The 17,311-nt window shown below is 43.6% G+C and overlaps 1 protein-coding gene across 3 annotated transcripts; it reads left to right on the top strand.

Annotated features, from left to right (window-relative positions):
• The first annotated feature begins 3,576 nt into the window (after window positions 1-3,576).
• Window positions 3,577-7,832, top strand: FOXL3 (forkhead box L3). 3 transcript variants are annotated; one of them, XM_088174359.1, is made up of 4 exons: window positions 3,577-3,610; window positions 3,717-3,845; window positions 4,586-4,754; window positions 5,107-7,832. In XM_088174359.1, exons 2-4 carry the CDS (start codon window positions 3,739-3,741, stop codon window positions 5,587-5,589), a joined length of 759 nt encoding a protein of 252 aa, XP_088030485.1. In that variant the 5' UTR covers window positions 3,577-3,610; window positions 3,717-3,738; the 3' UTR covers window positions 5,590-7,832. The 3 variants fall into 3 exon arrangements, with proteins under 3 accessions (XP_088030485.1, XP_088030486.1, XP_014747474.1); XM_088174360.1 differs by lacking the exon at window positions 3,577-3,610 and having other exon boundaries at window positions 3,641-3,845; window positions 4,688-4,754; XM_014891988.2 differs by lacking the exon at window positions 3,577-3,610 and having other exon boundaries at window positions 3,641-3,845.
• The last annotated feature ends 9,479 nt before the right edge of the window (window positions 7,833-17,311 follow it).

The following is a 17,311-nucleotide window of genomic DNA, read 5'->3' as shown; positions in this document are numbered from 1 at the left end:
GATCCCTGGCAGTGTCCCAGGCCAGGCTGGACAGGGCTTGGAGCAGCCTGGGATAGTGGAAGGTGTCCCTGGCCATGGCAGGGGGGGTAGAATGAGTTGATATTAAAATGTCCCCTCCGTTCCAAATAATTCTATGATTATATGATAAATTTAAAAGGTTTGGAAAAAAGTCCTAAGTTGCAACCAAATCTGAGAAACAGCAGAAGAAGTTGTGGTGCTGAGAGACACCAGTCTACACCAGTAAGAAGATGGAATGCCAGCACTCAGTCCTGAACACTGAGGTGCTCCCTGTTATTCTGTTATCCAGAATGAGCAGTAATTCAGCCCTGTTTGGATTTATGACTTGTCTGAATTTCATGTACAACTTTCATAATCTCTGTCATAATTACAAAAATTGCAAATAACTTTTTAATATCAATGTTTAAAAAGCTAGTCAAATTTTTCATGGCATTTTTATTGCCTATTTACTATCTCAAATCAAATGGTTTACAACTTTGTGTTCTGAAAATATACAACATAAGAAAACACTAGCCTGGCAAAATTATGCTTTTATGATAATGACAGGGGTGAGTTATAGTTGCTCTAGTTAAACTGTAATGGCTCCACAGATGCTGGGAAAAAACTATTGTACAACATGTTCTGCCACCATAAGCATGGCACCTGCTCGCTCCACCATGGTACATACAAGAGCATGTTAACATTTCTTTATGAATCTTATTTTCAAGGATTATTATTGGATCATAAACACTCACTTGGGGATAAAATATCAGCATGCAGGCTTTAAAAATTACCTTGAGAAATATTCCTCCAGTTTTGCATATATGGATTTCAGAAGCAAGTTTATGAGAGATCATATATAATTTGTTTCTGATCTTGTAGGACTCAGAAATGGTTTGTGTTCTTCTTAGGGTTTGTATGAATTTGCAGCAGGTGAATGTAGTGATATTTACAGAGCCAGAAACCAAACCCTCTGGCTCTCAGGAAGTGCCAGCATCTATCCCCAGATGATGTGTGACACAAATGGCAGTGGCAGGAGTTTCCTGTGTCCTGCCCACCCACCCATGGTCCCACTCACTCCTGAGGTGATGCCCAAGGACTCATGATCTGACTCCCTTTGCTCCATTTAGCCTCTCAAACAAACTGCTGAGATGGAAATTTAATCCGTGTGTATTTCCCACTGGAATGGGTGAGGAATACAGTGGCCATGAGCTGTAAAGCACATTGCAGATGTGCTAGAGATGGACAAGTGGGTTATACTCACCCCTGCAAGAAAATACAGGAATAGAGAGAATTGGCATTACTGCATTCATGACACTACAGTCATTTGCTCTAATTCCCATTACTGAAAGCTTCACCTATTAAATACTGTCAGTAAATACGTGAGGATTTTGGTCAAAGTGTGTTGTCTGGCTTTTCATAAGCCAGTATTCGTAGATAGAATAAAATGAACTGAAAAAAGGGTGCTTACAGATTGGGTAAAATCAGTCAACCAACCCAGTTCTGCTTTTAGAAATTGTTATAAATCAGAAGACCTTTTTTAATCTTTAGTCTGAGTTACTGGAATTTCAGAGAGGTAAAACACCTCCAAAGAGAAGAACCACTGCTAAAAATCAAAGTGGTAAATCACTTGTGTCTCAAGGATCATGAGTTTTATTGAGGGAGAATCTTCCCAAATCTGTGACATGGCTTCTTCTTTACTTTAAACCCTCTAGTCCAGCTGAGCAGTGTATGAGTGAAGATCAGACATTATATATTTCATTTTCCTCCACTGAATCTCCTCTATCTTACTCAATATTAAAGCCCTGCTAATGCCTTAGGCAGCAGTAGCTGACCCTTTGAATTAACACCTCCTCTGCAGTGGATTCCTCATGCATATGCCTATTGATGTATTTTAGAGTGGAGATAATTTTTATTTTGGTTATCTGCTCTGCTTTAATATTCCCAAGAAAACACCTCAACTCTATGTTTTTTCTCATGCCATATATTTCCCCCTATGCCCTGCTACAATGTCTTGCTATATTCCACAGGAAAACCCTTCTTATGTCCATCTTTGTCAGAACTCTAGGAGCCACTAAAGCATCATTTTAAAGGGCTCTTTATCGCTCAGATGAATTTTCCCCTAATTGTATCCTTTAACTCCAAAAGGGGTCTGGGAACATACTTTGTATGAAAGATGCTACAGAAAACAAAAGTTGCATTGCTAGTGGTTCTGCTTTTATACTTCCATCCAGGGAAACTCTCTGCACACCAATTTGCTTTCTTTTCCAAAACCTATTTCCTCCTGGGGCTATTTCCTGGGACAGAGCTGTCTTCAAATAATTTAATTATCATGTGGCACACACCTTTTAAGTCCCCCCTGAAATGGTGCGTGATGCCTTTGGTTTACATCACTTGTTGGAAAACACTCCAAAGCATTGAAAAACTATTAAATTGTTACAGTATTGGATGCCAACACACAGGGCTATTAGTCTAATTCATCCTTCAGATCAAAGCCCACACAGGCAGCTCTCCTGCCTACAGCTATTTTCCTTTTACTTTCCTGCTTGACAGTAGTCCCTCATATCCCTCTGTTCTACTTTCTTTGAACATACGGATTTTCCTTTAGTCATGGAAATATAATTTATGTCTATTATACTGCATTATAGATTGCAGATCAGGACAAGCGTGCATTACTGCCTGGAACGTCTGTTTATTGTACGTCGGTTTTCTAAAAATAAATAAATAAGAAAGCCACCCTGCTCCGCTGGGGAGAGAAAAATACGGAGGGGGAGCACTCGGGGGCTGTGGGGAGCTGCGCTCCGTTCTCAAAGTTTAATTTCCAAGCAGAGACCTTGAAGCATGATTTATGAACATCATGCTGTTTGCCTTTGTCACGTTGTGGATGTGGCAGGGGAGCGCTGGCCCCTCTCCAGGCTGGACCACCCAGCGAGCCGAGCGTGGCTACCGGCACGGCACAGCCCGGTCCGAAGGGTCACCCCAGAGCACCCCAGAGCATCCCAGAGCATCCCAGAGAACCCCAGAACACCACAGAGAACCTCAGAACACCACAGAACACCCCAGAGAACCCCAGAGCACCCCAGAGAACCTCAGAACACCCCAGAGAACCCCAGAACACCACAGAGCACCACAGATCGTCCCAGAGTACCCCAGAACACCCTAGAACACCCCAGAGAACCCCAGAACACCACAGAGTACCCCAGAGCATCCCAGAGAACCCCAGAACACCACAGAGCACCACAGATCGTCCCAGAGTACCCCAGAACACCCCAGAGCACCCCAGAGAACCCCAGAGCATCCCAGTGCATCCTAGAACACCCCAGAACACCCCAGAGCACCTCAGAGCATCCCAGAACACCCCAGAACACCACAGAGCACCCCAGTGCACCCCAGAACACCCCAGAGCACCCCAGTGCACCCCAGAGCACCCCAGTGCACCCCAATGCACCAGTCCCAGCAGCCTGCGCTGGCACCCCGGGGGTGGGGGGGCAACAGCCAGAACAACACCCCCCAAAAAATAATATCCGAACAGAAGGGCTGTCTGGGACGCAAGAATTGCAAAAACAATCCCCACCCCATCACAGAGAGTGTGTGTGCACGGAGGAGAGGGAGTGTGAGGAGGGGGGAGAGAGGGAATGAGACAGACAGAGGGGAGGGAAGAAGGGAGGAGGGAGTCCAAGCTCTGAGAAACATCACTCCATCTCTCTCTCACTCCACAGGAGCTGAGCAAGGAGCAGGACGATGTTTGACAACACGCAGTACCCCTATAACTGCTTCAATTATGATGGGGATGATTATCCTACCTGTAGTTCTGACGAAGAGAAGAAATTCACCAGACCAGCGTACAGGTAAGATGAAGTTTTTCCAAGTCCCCTGTCTCTGGTGAGGATTCTGAGCTCTGGGCTGGTGGGATCACAGCTCTCAGGGGAGCAGGGGGCCAGGTGTGTGCAGTGGGGCTGGCCCTGGTGCAGGCACTGCAGTGGGCAGATTTCCCCCCTTTCTGTGCCTGAAGTGTTCATGATTTGTTCCCTCCCGTGAGGGGTCACAGCAACTCTGGCTGCCCTTAAGCCTCCAGATCTCAGACAGTCTCCAAGCTCCAGGGCTCTCCCTGGGAGAAGGGAATTAAATGTTTCAATGTGCCAAGGGGTGAATTGGATGCAGAGAATCCCAGTGTGGTGGGAAGAGGCGCGGTGTGGCTGCTCACAGGGACACCCAGCTCCTTTCCCCGAGCAGGGCTGGTCTCCAGTGACAGTGACTCTGAGCCTGCTCTGTCTCACTCTTCCTGCCCAGGGAAACTTTTCAGACGGAGCTGGAGAGGTGTGTGATGCTGTGCTCTGGACTGGGTGCCAGGGCAGGCAGCCCTGGGGACTCAGTGCCTGGCAGTGACCCCTCTGTGTCACCTGGGGCTGGAGGAGGACAGGCAGGGACGTCCCACGCTCAGGATTCTCCCTGGGACACCTCGGGTCAGGGTGCAGAGCCACCAGGGGAATTTTGGAAGCAGGATACAAGCACACATGCACCCGTGTGGTCCTAAAAAAGGAGTCTGTGAGTAGGGCGATGGTGTAACAGCAAGTTTTCCTTTTTCCAGCTACATTGCCTTAATTGCAATGGCCATCCAGCAAAGCCCTTCAAATAAAGTCACCCTCTCTGGCATTTATGACTTTATAATGAAGAAATTTCCTTACTACAGATCAAATCAAAGAGCCTGGCAGAACTCCATCCGACATAACTTATCGCTTAACAGTTGTTTTGTGAAGGTAAGATCAGTTACTGTGTATTTACATACACACTGTGCATGGCTAAAAAAATATAGGCAGCAATAATCTCATCACTGGGAAAGAAGGGAAACAAACAGCTGAGCTGCAAATCACTTAAAATCTCTCTGAGTTGTCAATTACAGAGATAAGGAATATATCCTTGTCTGATGTATGCTAATAGATAACAAATTGAAGAGGATGGGGCTTACATCTTACTCATATAATGACAGAGAATAAGTTTAAAAGTCTTGTCATATGTGTTTACACCATTCTTAAATGTAAATGAATGCAGATGCTGAACAGCAGCATCTGTAACACATACAAACACTGAACTGCCTTTAAATAAATACAGGTCCCCAGGACAGAAGGGAATGAGAAGGGGAAAGGAAACTATTGGAGCTTTGCAGCAGGGTGCGAGTCCATGCTGGATCTCTTTGAAAATGGGAATTACAGGAGAAGACGGAGGAGGAGGAACGTGAAAAGGGAACACAAGGAGCAGAGACCGAGCAGAGTGAAAAGTCCTTCGTCCCCCAATATCTCTTCTGTGGACTCTGCTTTGAACAACATTTCCTCTTCTGAAAGCAAACATGAAAGAATTGAACCGGGTGCAAAACTTCTGGAGCCTTGTGGGTTTGCTCCAAACAGCGTGACCAACAGGCAGAGCCTGAGCAATTCCTCCTTAACAAAATCGGATTCTGAAATCAAATTCAGCATCGATTACATCCTTTCAGCCCCCGACCCTTTGCCTGTCCTGAGATCTCAATATAACATGCAAGAAAATAAATATCACCTACTGGAGGCCCCGCATATTAATCTCCAGTTCTGGACAATGTGATGTTATTTATTTGTGGTAACAAAGTCTGAGTCACAGCGTGTTCAGCAGCCTCATGTCACTGAAAATCAGCTGCCTGCCTCCTCGTTTGCCTCCCAAGCAGTGCTCAGAAAGGGTTACAGACTCACCAGCTGATGCTCTGTCTGTACCCAAAGAACTTTGCTGAGATTAAAGCATAAATAACTGTTACCAATATCGCTTTTCACCGTGCTGAAATTTATGAAATTCAAGCTTTATTTTTTAAACTGTCTTGGACGTCATTTAGCACCACAAAGAATTTCCTTTCTCAAGCAGAATCTGACAGAGATTTGCTTATCGTCCACTGCTTTATTAAAGACAAAGTGAATTTGATCCCACTTTCAGTGGTGGAAATTAGGATTAACTCCACTGGAGTATATAGGTCAGAACTTAAGCTGATCTAAAGCAGTGTAATTCAGTCGACTTACACTGGCTGGGAATGTAGGGGGGTGGGGGGTGGAAATTTGTTTCTTAAAGGGAATTATAGAAAATCACGCTGTCTTCCCTTATTTTTTCTTTTAACATCAAGTTTCAAACTGTTTTGCAGCTTTAACTCATTGTTCATTAGGAAATGTAGTTATTGAGAAGTATTTCAAGTATGATTTGTTTATATTTGGAGCAGAATTGTTTAAATTGTTGAAGTGAAGTTGTATTCAAAATAATTCCAAGAGACTTAGTTGCAAGGATGCTGAACTCTGGTAGACTTTGATAGGTAATGTGACAGTCAAAGATCTCTTAATGCCTTGGTTGAAAAAAATCCCAACACCTTTTCCCTTATACTATCAGAAATCTTCCTGAGATGCTGCAGAAAATTCCTTGATCATATTTCATTTAGCAAGTGTGAAGGGAAACCTGGCACTGCAAAAAGCTCTGCCGAGTGTCAAGCAAAGCAAAAATTCCACCTGCCTGCTCTGAGACAAGTTGTATATTCCCATTAAATAGATTTTTATTGATCCTTCTTGCAAGCAATTACCAAAATGGTGCTTGATATGATTTCAGCTAAACTGGTGAGATTTATAATTTCCAGATATCAATGTTAGCTCATGAGCTCCATTTCTGAGAAAGCCACTTCATTACCATTTACATGAAGTGGGAGATTTTGGAACAGAACCTGATGGACAATGATGAACTGTAATGAGCTTTTAAGAAGTTGCTTTTATACAACTTGTTCACAATTAATTGCTTCCCAGAACATAAACAGCATTAGCAAAGGCATCACAAAATCCTGGCTTTGGCTTGACTACTACAGTCTTCACCTACTGCAGATAAAAGGCAAAAAGACAAGAATTCCAATGGTTTTAAGCAATTAAATACAGAGATAAAATTATCTTTGCAACAGGAACTAAAGGTAAATGAAGGTATATGAGATAAGATTGAGCACAGAGGTATGCTCAGGCATGACTTGAATTTTTATGCAGAAGCTTTGACATTTCACTAAGTTATTTTACATTGTGTCTAATATATATTGTACATTTATACTATATATTCTTATATATTGTTATTGAGAAAGGGAGCAATATCACTGCACTTATATGTTGTAAAAATGCATGATGTATGTTGTCATGATGCTGAAACTCCTGCCATATACTTAAAATTTACCATCAGTGGTATTTCACACTGATTGGTAATAAATGCCCATTTTTTGGAAAACTGTAAAACTTGTTATCTTCAGGCATTTCTACAGCATGCAAAAGTATTTGCTTCTTCTTCAGAAAAGAGAAAATGGAAAATCATGTCAATTGCATCACTGCATGTCTTCCAAACTTTGAAGGGATGATTTTTTGAGACCAAATTCTGCCTTCAGATGGGAGCTTTCAATTCTCTGTTATTCTAGGCGAAAATCTGAAAGCAAAATTTGACTCTTTAGACCTGATTGATCTGCTGTTTTACATGGATACTAGAAAAAGAAGAAAACCTCGGGGGGGGGGGACTGGACAGATGGGTTCTCATTTGAAGAGGGATGAGAATTTGCTCCTTTAGTGTTTATGCTCAGTAGTAAATAGGTGTGGGAAGAGCATGTCCTCACTTAGTGCTTCAGTGTTTGCATGCCCTCACTGTGGGTGGGTGCTTGTGCACCTCTGGGATCCTGCCCACAGATAAATACTTGTGTTTTATATGCAGATTCTTTTTCCTGATTGTTTTAAACATGGCAATGCTGCTGTCGGGCTGATAGTTATGGTACACACCTGCAGTATATTTGAAATACATATTTTCTGCTGTGAAACATGCAAGTATGATTGTTACTATGTGTTCTTGGTTGATGCTGTTAACAAGAGATAATTCAGTGACAGCAAAAGTTCCTCCTGAGCAGCCCCTGGGTAGGGTGAACCCTGTGGGTTCTGAGACCAGTGGAGAAGCAGTTTATGGTTTCTAATCAATGTGGAATTAATGCATTAGGAAAGGCAGAAATACACCCAAGTGGATTTACAGCAGGGATCCAAAGCCATTTTCTGTAAGATGGATTAATATTCACAAATAGCATGTCCTTTGCTCACAGTAAAGTGCCTGCTAGGAGAGACTGTCATACTTTAGTTTCCCTAACATATAATCAAAGAAATTTGTGTACAAATAGGTGTTAACATTTGTTTTGCAAAGGATATCAATCATATTTCGAAAAATGAAGGGACATATTTCAATTTACCCAGTATATTATATTCTGACGACTCCAGAAAGGTTTCCAGCAGTTAAAGTGAATGGCATTTAATATAGAACAACATAACAGGGGTGAGGGCTAGACGTGACCTTATTCAAATGTCGTAGCCATTACAAAGCCATTCCCAATGTAATTATAATTAAATACTTTATGCCTTTCTTGCAAATCCTCTGATCGATCATTGATATTAACATTAATATTGTATTACCCCCGAGCAAATATCTCCCACACAAGTGTTATGGATCACCAGGTTTCCATTAACAAAGTTGTGAGCTATTGCCGTGTGCTGGTCGTGGATAAATTTACGTAAATTACTTTTTCCCTGGGAAGGGGGGGAAAAAGTCCGGTTTTCTTTCTTCTCTGAATCCAGAGCTATTTCTTCAGCTCCATCACAGCCTACCAGCCACTTGCATGAAGGAAAAAAAGAAAATCTCGCAGGAACATCCCTCTTTGCCCTGTGTAGAAGCAGGTGAATATTCTCCCGTTTGGCACCGGCGTTCAAAGCTGAGCTGAAGCCAGGGATGAGCAGGGCAGGGCAAGGCTCTGCACCCTCCAAGAGCATCAGCGGGCTGGGCAGGCTGGGAGAAAGTGCTTGGCTCAATTCCTCATCTCATGGCACCTTGCTGGCTGCAGAGAGGGGCCCAGAATGAGCCATGGATTTGCTCAGCCCAGCAGAGGAGCCTGGCGTGGGGCTGACACTGTCCCCAGGCTGGGCTGGGACAGGGGGAGGCTGTGGGACAGCAGCTCAAGGGACAACGAGCCCTTAGACCTCTCCCTTCAGGATCATAAATACCTTTGCAAAGGAAAGATGAAAGGTTCCTTTCTGGGGAGAGGCAAGGCTTGGCCTCACTGAGGGACCCTGGAGGGGGGTTGTTTGTTTATCCTTCTAAAGGAAGGCTTCCCATGACAAAACAAAGATTTTGATGGAGCCACGCCAGGTTATTATGCAGTGATTACACTTCTACTGATTTAATTTCTTAGGCTTTCGCCATTGGTGTCACAGAAGGTGGTTTTTGCACTGTGAAATGATGGTCAGCCTCAGAATGAAGTTCAAAGTATTTGGGCAAGGATGCAAGGATGCATCTTTTCTCCCCCACAGTGGAGAGAGGCCAGATAACACGGAAGGCAGGCCAGCAGCTGACCTCACTGACAGGCACCTCTTCCTCAGCAGAACCTCCTGCACATTATGGGAGCATTAATGCAGACTAGGATAGCTGAAAACAAACCTTTTCTTTGTCAGTAAACCAAGTTCCCCTATTTTTCTCCCAATCAGAAAGGTCTTATTAGTCTCTCTCAGTTGAGACCCATTGACTCCTCCTATAAAGAGAAGCTGTGCTCAAGGAGCATTTGAAGGTCAGCCCACACTGGAGAGCTGGCTGTCCCCACGCCTTTGCTTTGTTGTGCTCCATCCTATGGTCTGAATTGCCACAGCAATTCCTCAGCCACACAGCAGGTTGGTTTCCCCCTCAAAACCAAATTGAGATTTCTGCACTGTTTTCTGTTCACAGAGGGTTTCTCTTTTGGCTACCACTTGCCTGTTCAGGTCCAAATCTTATGAGTCTTTCCCACTCTCTAGCAACAGAGAGGACACAGTGAGAGGGGAAGGGGTTTGGAGGGAAAAAAAGCCTCGGGGAAAAACTCTGCTACACATCTTCCAGTAGTACAGAGCTGATATCTCAAGGACTCGTGGGGTTGTGTGTCAAGGTTCTGCTGTAAATTGAAGGCAGCAATACCCCAAGTCCAACTGCACTCAAGCTCAGGGAAAAGAAGGAACCTCCAGCACAGACCCCTGAGCACGCAGGGAGCTGAACTTTGAGCTCTGGCAGCGTAACACAAATCCCTGCCTGTGATCAGCCCTTCAGAGCCCCAAGTCAAGACATGGAAATCCTGTGCTGCTCATTCCAGCTGGCCTCTCCCCTCTCTGCCTCTTCTGGGCCATGTTCTCCTCCCTGCTGTGAGGGTGTAAATCCTTGCAAATCCATTAACTTTGGTATAATTACCTCTGGAATTGAAATAGTGCATGTGAAACCGACCTTTGCATATTATACCCAACATCTCTCATCTCACAGTGTGCAAAACTGTGCCAGCACCTCCTCTCCTAGATAGAATTCTCAGAGCAGCAAATGGTCCTAACCTCTTTATTTTGCCTCAGCATCAGCTTCTAATTTCTTTCTCCAGAACGTGGGTACCATCTGCACTGCTCTGCACAAAGAACCTAGTCTCTGTCTCTGTTTTATTGGGAATGTCTTTCTTTTTGCACTTAGGGTCATTAAATTAAAGAACAGGGTAGGTCCAAGTCCTATGGAACTTGCACTGGAATCTTTTTTACCCGGAGAGCAAACATAAAATAACAAAGTAAGTTGTGCTCCCTCCCACCCTTGCTACAGTGGTTGGAGGCAAATCCAACTGTGAGAATTTTGCCTGAGAAAGAACTGCCGGATTTCTCCCACTGTGAAATCCAGCTGTTAATTCAAACAGAAGGGATGGACCTGACCAGATAGGCCAACTGGCTCCTTTCCATCCTAAAGTCCATTGTGTTCCACAAGTTCCTAAATTTATGGTCATGAAGGTCTTCCAAGCCCTGTAATGAAGTATGGCATGCAATGTTTTTGTTATGGAATGTGGGCTGCAAAGGAAAAAAGAAGGTTTGAATTTATCTTTCAAATGAAGATCCTGGAATCTCTCAGGATAAACAAGCTAAATTAGGAATCAAAATACACCATGTTTCTCACCATAACTATGGAACTGAAAACAGCACTTGCAGAGCACTGACAGAAGAAAACTCGAAATTGCTGTAAACCCGAACCAAACTTCTTTTTGTTGTATTTCTCTGTATGTTCACTGCCCTTTGTAGTGAATGAACCCTGCTATGCCAGCAACAGGAGCCCCCTTTCATCTTTTGGGAGTGGTTCTTCTAACAGAGTATTTCAGTAAAAAACTTTGCACTGCAAAATTGAACTGCTGATCTCCATCATCAACATTTCTATTGGGCACACACCACCTTGTCTTGCTCTGAGCAGGTTGAAAATAAGGTACAGAAATGCTCTTTGTGCAGCTCAGTGCAGCTCTCTCAGTGCTCCAGCTCCAGACTAAATGTTCTTCACAAAAGCTGCTCCCTCTTAGGTCTTTGTTGGAGACATGATAAAGAATGAATGGGCTTGGAAGTTTGTTCAGTTTCCAAGCTGATATCAGTGGTTCTGAATAAAAAAACAACTGAAACCGAACGAGGCTTCCTGAATTTTGCACAGTAAAGAACTCTGCTCTGTCCCACAGTCATTAATCCATTTAGTCAGCCCCACACTGGCCCCAACATCCCCACTCTGGATCCAGCTGCCCCCCAAAGCTGCACTTTCCATAGCTGCTGATGGTGAAACACTGTCGTGTTCTCCTTGTGCAGGCAAAAACATTAGGACAGAACCAACTTCCCTCTTGGGCCCAAAGGCTCTGCTGACCATTAACCATCTGTCTCAAGCAAGATCTGCTCTGGCTGAAAATGCTTTTGGAGGATTCAGGCCACAGATATTTAACCTTACAACCAAACTGCTCCCCATCTTCCCCTCCTTGCTCGAGGCATTCCACTCTGCTGGTGCTGACTGCATCCAGCATCCTCTGCTGCCATCCCCTCCTTCCAGCACGGCCTCTCTGAGGCTGTGGAAAAGAAGCAGCACTTCCCATAAAAGTGAATGTGGAAAATAACAGGTGCAATGAGCTGTGTTTCATGATTAATCTGTCTCGAGCTTTTCCGAGGCTGAGAGCTGTATGAGCAATTATCAAACCCTGGGAGGCACTTCAGCACTAATCAGCCCATAACATTTTTCTGCATTGGAGCATCTGGGACTGGCTACATGGCTTGAATCCTGACTCTCATGAAATGAATGAGAGTTTTGCCGTTGGGTTCAAGGGATCAAAACTTCATCTTCTATTGCCAGGGCCAGAGAATAATCAGATTAAAGGCCATGTGGACTGCAGAGAAAATTAAATACCTTCTAGCAGTTACTTGGTGTCTTCTCAAGACTAAATAGCAGCTTGCTTGCTTGCACAGGTTTCTTTGGCTCTGTCTTTCAGCCAGACAAAATACTTCCTGAATTCAATGGGAAATGTGTCCAAATAGGGAATAAGTTCCCCAAAGCCCAAGGGCTGAACACAGCAGAACCAGATGTTGGCATCTGGTGTGAGATTGCTGGTGCAAAGATGTTTGTATGTTCTTTGAGAGCACCTCTGTTCTGGTGTACACACTCAAATAAATAAGTCACACTAGCTAATATCCAGACTTAGGATCTCAAATTTCCTTTCAACAGGAAATTTTCCCAAAATCTGCTACAGTTTGGCAAAGGCATGACACTGTATTACTTTCCATTTTGTTTTGCTGCTGTTGAAATTACAAGAAAATAAATATTTTTGAGATGATACATTGTGTATCCCTAATAAATACCAAGGGCACTTAATATAAACTATGGACACATGGTTTGCTTTGTTGTTCTAAGTAACTATTTCCTTTTAGCCAAATGAAAAGCCAGTTGTGCTGTGACACTGCAGATTATAAATTAGCAGCTCTCATTTGGTTTTGTGCAATTGTTTCTTGAAGAGCTTTAGGCTACTTCAGACAAAAATTTCACATAAAATGTGAATTCATTGAACTGTAACTTGTGGTATTAGTTTTATAATAAACAAAGGTAGGTCACATAATCATGTCATGAAAAACAACATTTTAAAATTCAAGCAACAACATTTTAATCTGTCTTAGGTTCTGATCCTGAAATGGAGAAGAAGCTTGGCTCTTTCTGCTTCCCAGTGCATGAAACCAAGACAAGGCAGTCCTGGGAGGAAAGCACACAGCCAGGTGTGCACTGCAGACAGGTTAGCTGGGGAGGGAGGAGAGGAGGCAGATTTCTTGTCAGCCAGAGAAGGAGGGGCCCTAAGGCAGCAGCAGCCTGTTCCCACAGCCAGCCAGGGTGATGGGTCAGGCCAAGAGAGGAGGGGACCCCGAGCAGCTCCTGCTCCCACTGCAACCTCAGCCCTGCTGGGGGAACAGCTGGGGAACAGCTGGAATCCAGGCTGGCTGCAGGGGAAGGCAAGGAGCCCCAGGGGCAGCAGGCTGAGGGGGACCTGCCTGACTTCCAACCTCAGCCACAGGAAGCACTGATGTCAAAATATCTGCCACACTGACCTTGGCATGGCAGAGGTGAGGCTGTTCTCTAGAAAATGTCCCACTTGCCTTTAAGGGAACTTCATTTTTGGGGTGGGAAATGCATATTTTCCACAGGCATCCTGTCTTCATAAAGACCCTTGGGACCATCTCTGCCACATGGGATGTGTGTCTCAAGGACCATCTCTTATCCTTGTCTCACCTGAATTATCTGCCAGCAGTGGAGGGATGGGACAAGCCACACGAATTGCTCCTATGCAATCTCAGCTCTCAGCACCTTGTTCTCTCCCCTGTCCCTTCCCATCAGGTGACAGCAAAAGGAATTCAGGGCTGCTGGGGGTGATGTGAAGGAGCAGACCACCCCAAATGCTGGGGACAGACACCAGGGTACCACCAGCACTCACTGACAGAGGAGGTTCTGTAAAAAAGCCCTCTCACCTGAAACACTCCTTGCTTGACAGAGGTTTATTTGAGAGGAGCCTCAGATTTTATTTAGTGGATATTTTCCAAAATAAAAATGAATAATCATGTCAACTCTCTGCTACAGCATCATAAAGCTGTAGCCTGTTACTTAACAACAGACAGGGAGAAAAATTAATATACCTGAATATGTATGAATTTTTTTCTTTACTTCTAAGCCTGCCTGAATTTGAACCATTTATACCATGACAACAGCATAAGCTGAATTTGGAGAGGGAAGACAATACTGGAGCCGAAAATCCAACTGAATTTTTTCCCTGTTAGGAATATTCCTACTAGCACAAGTCAGTTTTCTGTGTCCTGGCTCTATGGCCACGTGGGCGTGTGCACAGCACATATGAAATTGATATCTGTGTCTTAATTCAGGGTTGCAATTACTGGAGCTGAAGTCTAAATTTTTCCAACCACCAAACTCCCAAGCTAGATGACTGTACAACTACTGAAATTGATTATCAAGCTTCCTGTTTCCTCGCTTGTGACCCAGTAATATTGACATAAGGTACAAGGAAATTGCAATCAGAACTACTAGTAGCAATAGCTGGAGGCAATTACAAAAGAAGTATTGCTGGTAGTGCCACAGAGGCTTCTATATTAGATTTAGCCATACTCTGATTATAATGCACTTACTTAAGATAGCAGGAAATTCTATTTTTCGTTTTTTAAATTACAGCCAAGAAAACATTTCTGTTTGCTTCTGTATTTCATCCTTTTCTCTGGGATAGCCTAAATAGAAAACCTTCAGGCCCCAGAGATCCAATCTGTTTTGTCTTCAACATGGGCAATGCCTCGGGGAAAATCATTTTATGTCTTTGTGTCTCCTCCAGGCAGCAGACAGAGTTCACCTTTACAAAGAATTTTGTTAGAAATCTGCTGTATCAGCACTCTGACGTTATGGACCTTCCACACCCTCTCCATTCACCTTTCCTGGCTCTGCTTTAATCTCCCCAATGCTTGAGCATCTTGTCCACCCTGCCACTGACCAGTTTTGCACAGGGCTGAGTGGTGCCTAAATATGTAAGAGCTAACAGAGCTCTGATTCCATGTGAGTCCAGGAACAGGACGTTTAAGGAATACATAAAAGTATAAAGAGAACTGGGATCAGGTTGCAGGGCTTGGAAATGTTACCTTTAATAAATAATCTTCTTTTTCCCGGTTTTTAAGCTCGTATAAAGAAAACCCATGTCCTCAGCTAAAAGAAAGAAACTTTCTATCACACATTAACTCACACTGCCACCTGTTCCAGCAAACATTGTGCTGTTGCAGAAAGTAGAAGGATTTTACAATTGTTTCTTTCAAGAAAATGCCCACAAAAACCCCTTCTACTGGCAGTGAAAGTGAACAGATAAAATCTGTAATTTCAGGAGGAGTCCCTGGCACTGGCATCAATGATATTGCAGGGAGTTATTGAACCACTCTCTTCGTAGGTTCTCTGTGATGGTAGGATTTATGTTCAAATCCAAGGAATCCATGCAGAAACTTAAAATAATTTTGCCACAGTGAGCACTCTCTGGATGCAAAATCTCCTGGAGAACCCAGCTTGGCTCTTGTTGTGTTCCCCACGCTATTGCAGACAGGAGTGGAATGCAGTATCACAAACACTCAGGCTGTACAGGCAGGCAGCTTTGGCTTTGCCTCCAGAGAAGTTTCCCAGGCCACGCTGGGCTCATTCCATTTGCCTTGGTGCCATCCTGGAGTAATGATCCGTGCCTGAGCAAGAGTGGATTGTCATGGATCATGGCTCCCCAACAGGCCAGCCTTTGCAGAGGAAAAGTTCACCAGAAGTGGGAAAGTTGTTTGGGTTGCCGGGTTGGTTTTTTTCCCCCCCTGCTTTGTGACCTGTGAGAAAAAAACTTTTATTAATGAGCTGTGCCCTCCTCTGTCCTTCAGAAGTCGCTGGGGCTTTGCATGTAGGATGAAGCCACAGCAGAATTCAGCTGTGAGTGTGGATAAAACAGATAAATCTGCCTTGGAATTACAGAGATTTTCCACCTGCAACCACTCTGAAGGTGGAAGGCAGCATCTGCTGGGGCCACTGTGAGCTGTGACAAGGATGCAGTGTAGCACTTTCTGTCTCTTTGGGCTGCCAGATGTTTGCAATTCAAAGAAAAGCTTAGCTCTAACGAACCCTGACTTTTAAGGCTCGGAAACCTTCTGTGAACCTTAAGAAAAATGAATATTTAAGCATGTGAGGAAGCAGACTGCCAAAATGCTGTGAAAGTGACTTTTATTACTGAAATTTTTCTTTCTCCAAATGGGACAGAGTGGAAATTTCACTGCTACTCTGATATGTCTAAGAAAAAGTAAGTTCAGAAGAGTTGTACAAATGTAACCAAACCAGTCAATTTTCTCAAAGCTCTCAGTCCTGGTCTCTGATCATGATGAAATGGAAGATGAATGTATCTGGAAACAGGGCAAGCCTGTCCTGTCTTCTCCATGGCTCGTGTGAAGCCAGGCTGTGCTGCCCTTAACCAGGTGTTAATCTCCTTTTGCTGGCAATGCAGAAGTTAATGGCAGTTTCACGTTGATCGAATGTGTGCAAAATGATGCTTGAAATGAAAAGGCCCCAGTAAACTGACTTGTCGTCGCTAAAATCAGTTCAAGGTCCACAATGTTTTTCTTGCTAAGATAATTAGTCCTCAGAGTAAATTGGAGGGGTAGCTGGGTTATTTTGAGGCAGTGTAATTCTTTATTCAAGAAAACTCTTTTGTATTTGAATTATTTCCACAAAGTGACGCAGATAATTGCTTAATGCTTTGTCATTCTAATGCATAATCCCTCAGCATCTGAGCAGTATTAATGGGAGCAGAACTTGGCTAAGCTACCTGTACATTTTTTTCCCCAATATTTTCCCCAATATTTCCATGCCAAAGAGAGAACATCTCAGACAATGAGGAATGAAAACTTTCTATTTTTTGCCTGAAAATTGATCCTGAAATACTGGCTGCTGCTTTGGGATGGCTTTCGTGTTACTTTGGGTTTAATATATTACATTTTAGCCAAGTTTAACCCCAGTCAATAGGTGCACCTTGGTTTCCCGAGATAAATAACTTGACTGGCAGAATCAGGACCCAAAACTCATTTGTCCTTCATAAAGGTTTGTTTTGTTTGTTTAAATATTAGCATCCACCAGCTGTGCAAAATAGACCTTTTTCATTAGCTGGTTGATCATGGTGGGAAAAGCTATTAATTTAGTCAATCCCCAGCAATGAACTGTGAGGTTGCTACCAAACCACAAACTGATGAAAACAATAAATGCTAGACTGTATTAACTGTAAAGGTTAATCCATAAATCAAAGGGAAATGTCAGATGCCTTTTAACGTTGATTGAGATGTAATTTGGTGTTGGTAGTGATATGTTTGTTACATAAATTCACAAATGCACTCAATTCCTGCTAGGAGTCTCGGTCTTTGTAACTTGTAATAAATTA

Source organism: Sturnus vulgaris, chromosome 16 (assembly GCF_052056855.1).
Source record: "Sturnus vulgaris isolate bStuVul1 chromosome 16, bStuVul1.hap1, whole genome shotgun sequence".
In the NCBI taxonomy this organism is placed as follows: Eukaryota; Metazoa; Chordata; class Aves; order Passeriformes; family Sturnidae; genus Sturnus; species Sturnus vulgaris.
This window is presented reverse-complemented; position numbering and strand designations above follow the sequence as displayed.